Below are 3,761 nucleotides of genomic sequence, written 5' to 3'. Positions count from 1 at the left end.
TGGAGCCGCTGTGGACACTGGCGCCTGGCACGCCGCCGCCCGCTGCCCTTCATCTCACCCAATCCACGCCCCCGTGTGGCCGACCCGCGCTGTAAACACGTGGGCGGGGATTCTAGGACCTGAAGTTTTCCTCCCAAGCTGACAGGTGATGCAGCCCCACATGCCGTCAGCCACACACCCCCTATACTGAACGAGGGGGGGGGGGGGGGGGGGGGGGGGGGGGAGACTCCCTCACCCGGCCCGCCCTCTCCAAGTCCGGGAGCCCCCGGGGATGTCTGCTTGACGGCAGTCGATATCCTTAGCCGTATCCTTAGCGCGTCCTCTTAGCATAATTAGGCTGGACCTTAGGTCGCTCCCTAGATCTTATCTGGGAAGCTAATGGGCTGTGGGAGGTGCAGCAAGTGCTGCCAAAACAAGTGAAATGCACAAGAACTTTGTAACTATGGTGACCACTACCTTGTTTACCTCTGGCTATAAAATAAAGGCTCAGCTTGCCTCTGGATCTCTCTGTGGCCTCAGCCAGGTACAGGGGAGATCCACGGAGACTAAAGAGAGCTATGCTGATCACCTGAACGCTGTCCGTGTAAATCATTCTTTGCCGACTCCGTCCACACCTTTGGGAGCCCCTGGACCGCTGGGGCTGGACCCCAGCACTGAGCAATGCCCCCGTGGGCGCGCTCTGCCCTTGTGGTCAGTGCGTGACATAGCCACCGGTGGGGCGATTTGCCTATTAGCCTTTTACTATATAGGACAGCCAAATCACAAAAATAGCAGTTACACTTATGCCTTATACACAGCTGTTCCACCTGCAACAAATGAAAACCCATTAGCTCTTTCCCCAAAGACTCGATGTCCCCCCTTAGGTACCTTTGGCTGATATCTCCCCACTGAGCCATACTCCCCCTTTTGTAGCCTCTGACCTTCACGCCTGAGACCGGTCACCTGCCTCAACACTCCTCACGTCAGAGGGCAGGGGGGCTGGAGCTACGCAAAACGCTAAGAACAGCCCTCGTCTGGGCCCCTGTGCTCCGCTCCCCAGCCACAGCCCGTGGGGCCTGCCTTCCTGAGAAGCTCCTGGTTAGTGCAGGGGATGGGAGGGTTGCTCTTTGCTGTTTAACTTACAAGTTTGTGACCTTAACCACAAACTCCATGTCTTCAGCCTCCCAGCTCAGTGCAGGCGTCCCAGCGGCTCAGTGCCCAGAACCGAGACTGGGCCCTGGAGAGTGCCAGGCAGACTGAGTGAGGGACTGCCCGTCGTGGTGCTGGGGTTGAGGGTGATTTTTTCCTTCTCCGATTTCTAAACTGTTTGCAAACTTGTTTACTTTATAATTGAAAATATAACTTGTAATGTGAAATAACACTGCACTCTATACACAAAGGCAAAAATGACCGGCCAGATCCCTTCAGTCCCAGACCGTGACTGACAGTTCGTCTGAACTCGACGGATCAACTAGTTCGTTCATCAGCACGTGCTCTCAGGGAGCGCTGCCCAGGTCCAGAGCGCGTTCAGGAGACGCTGAAATGGGAGCTGAAGTCCAGGAAAGACATCAGTGTCTCTCTGCCAAGATAAAAACCGTTTATTTTTTGAACTTTTTCCTCTTCAGAGCCTTCCATTCACCCTCCTGCTCAGCCAGGCTGTTGAAAAGCTGCTTCACTTTGCGCTTCCTTTCCGCATCCCTAAGGAGAAAAAGCCCAGTTTGGGATTAGTTTTTGGAGGACGTATGTGCACAGGGCGAGCAGGGGACATAGCCCGCAGGCTCCCAGCGCCCGCAGCGGTGGCCTCACCGTTCCATGATCTCCGAGAGCTGCATCCGGGCCAGGAACTGGTTGTCCTTGCGGATCTCCCGCACCGCGCCCTTGAACTCCCGCCTGTGCTTGTGGATCAGCCTCTTCCGCTCCTGCTCCTCCTTGGTGCTGCCCTGCTTCCTTCCAAACTCCAGCCTAAGAGCAGAGCCAGCAAGTTGGGCCCACACCCACACCCTGACCCCTTGGGGGCTGGGGGGCTGTGTTGGGGGGCTGCACCCACACCTTGCCCCTTGGGGCTGGGGTGCCCCCACCCACACCCTAACCCGGGCCCTCCATGGAAGGCCCTGCGGAGGCAGCTGCACTCACACTTTGACTAGCCGGGGGGTGAACAGCTTCAGGGGTACAGGCTTGCTCCTCTCGCAGACCAGGGGCTGGTAGCGCCTCTCCTGGGCCTCCATATCGGCCAGCGCGCTCCGACACAGCTCCTGCACAGGAACCGCGCTGTGATGGCCGCGGCGGCCTCTCCAGCTCCTCCAGGAGGCTCTGCGGCCTCAGAGGCTGCAGGGAGGGACCTCCTTCCCTCCCCCAGGCCTTCCCTCATCTGCTAAGTAAAGGTGGGGAGCGTCTGGCCCGTGGATCATATGAGACACGAGAAATCACCTGGTCTGGCCCTGCCAAGGCATTCGGGGAGAATTAATGAAACGTTTGACCAAATAGAGCAGCTGGTTTTCAGTTGAAATTGTTGTATGGCCTGGGGATGGCCAGATGGCCCTTGGCAGGTGGGAGCCCTGATGGAAGCGGCACCTTGCTGATGGGGGGCGGGGCAGCAGACCGGAAGACCGAGTGCAGGGCGTCCGAAAGGCATGACAGGCACTTGGGAGGAAGGCAGCCTGTGCTGCCAGCCCTGAGCCCAGGACGGGTTATTCTTTCCCAGAGAAGCCTGGCAGCGCCGCGCCCCGGCGGGCACTGAGCAGGACCCAGTCTTTGTGATCTGACGTCACTTTCATTCCAACGGAAGACCTGCAGCCTGCGCTTCCAGGAGTCGGCCGAGCTCTCTAGAAGCCAGCCTGCTGATGTGCGTTCCTTCCTTTTCCCCACGCACAGGTGTGTCCCAGAACTCGGGCTTCCTGCACCGCAGGCACAGCCACCCCTGCCCGCCTGGAGGTTCACCTCGGGGGGCCAAATGCCCCGGCTCCGTGGGGACCACGTGCAAGGTACGACGTGCAGTGCCCCCGAGCTCACAGGTCCCCCCCCCGGCCCACTGACCCCCTAGCCTGCCCGAATCTGCAGGGCAGAGCCAGGGTGCGCTTCAACTAAGGGACGGGCCATTGCATCCGCCTCCCGCAGGGTGACAGGATGTCCTCTCGGGCCACTTCCTGGGGGCAGAGATATGACAGCATGCGCGGGGGTGGCCATGCCGTACAATGCAGTCCCCGAGTGAGGAGGCCAGAGTGTGTGGTCCGGGAGGGACGGGTGCCAGGCCCTGGTGGGCAGTGGGCAGGCAGAAGGGGACGTGACATAAAGTTCTCAGCTTAAACCCCAGGTCAGCCTCCGTGCAGCAGCAGTTACTTCTCGGAGTTTCTCAGCACTGACTCAGCTTCTCATTCGAGTTTCTCATTTGCAAACACGGTGCCCTTGACTTCTAGGGGTGCGGCCAAGGACCAAAGTGCCCGCTAACCTGCCCCGGTCACGGGACGGGCTGAGCTGGGCCGTGTCCTCAGGGGGAGCCTCACCTGCAGCTCGTGGGGGTGGCTGCTGCCGGCCAGGTGCTGCGCCAGGAGGGCTCTGAGGGGCCGCGTGATGTCGTGGAAGGCGGGCAGCGCGCCGTACAGGAGCACACAGCGCTTCACCAGAGCCAGACACACGGCCAGGCAGGACAGCCTGCGGGGTGACAGCCAACTTCAGGGCGACAGGCAATGGATGGGGCAAGAATTCAAGCCAACACTCCACTCTGAACACCCAGCATGGCCGCAGCCAACGAGGTTACACAGCGCAGGGGAGCAGCCATGCCGGGG

At 60.0% G+C, this 3,761-nt stretch overlaps 2 protein-coding genes across 2 annotated transcripts in view; one reads left to right on the top strand and one right to left on the bottom strand.

Moving 5' to 3' along the window:
• Positions 1-1,303: 1,303 nt before the first annotated feature.
• Positions 1,304-3,761, bottom strand: part of NOP14 (NOP14 nucleolar protein) — a 14,117-nt gene continuing 11,659 nt past the window's right edge. The window contains exons 15-18 of the mRNA XM_014533477.1: positions 3,480-3,627; positions 2,113-2,231; positions 1,786-1,941; positions 1,304-1,677 (exon numbers count right to left, since the gene is read on the bottom strand). Of these exons, the coding sequence (XP_014388963.1) occupies positions 1,578-1,677; positions 1,786-1,941; positions 2,113-2,231; positions 3,480-3,627 (523 nt within the window). The 3' untranslated portion in view covers positions 1,304-1,577. The remainder of the gene's footprint in view (positions 1,678-1,785; positions 1,942-2,112; positions 2,232-3,479; positions 3,628-3,761) is intronic.
• Positions 2,202-3,761, top strand: part of GRK4 (G protein-coupled receptor kinase 4) — a 61,241-nt gene continuing 59,681 nt past the window's right edge. Inside the window, exon 1 of the mRNA XM_014533475.1 lies at positions 2,202-2,960. Coding sequence (XP_014388961.1) covers positions 2,930-2,960 — 31 coding nt within the window. The 5' untranslated portion in view covers positions 2,202-2,929. The remainder of the gene's footprint in view (positions 2,961-3,761) is intronic.

The sequence above is a fragment of the Myotis brandtii genome, unplaced genomic scaffold, assembly GCF_000412655.1.
Source record: "Myotis brandtii unplaced genomic scaffold, ASM41265v1 scaffold986, whole genome shotgun sequence".
Lineage (NCBI taxonomy): Eukaryota > Metazoa > Chordata > Mammalia > Chiroptera > Vespertilionidae > Myotis > Myotis brandtii.
This window is presented reverse-complemented; position numbering and strand designations above follow the sequence as displayed.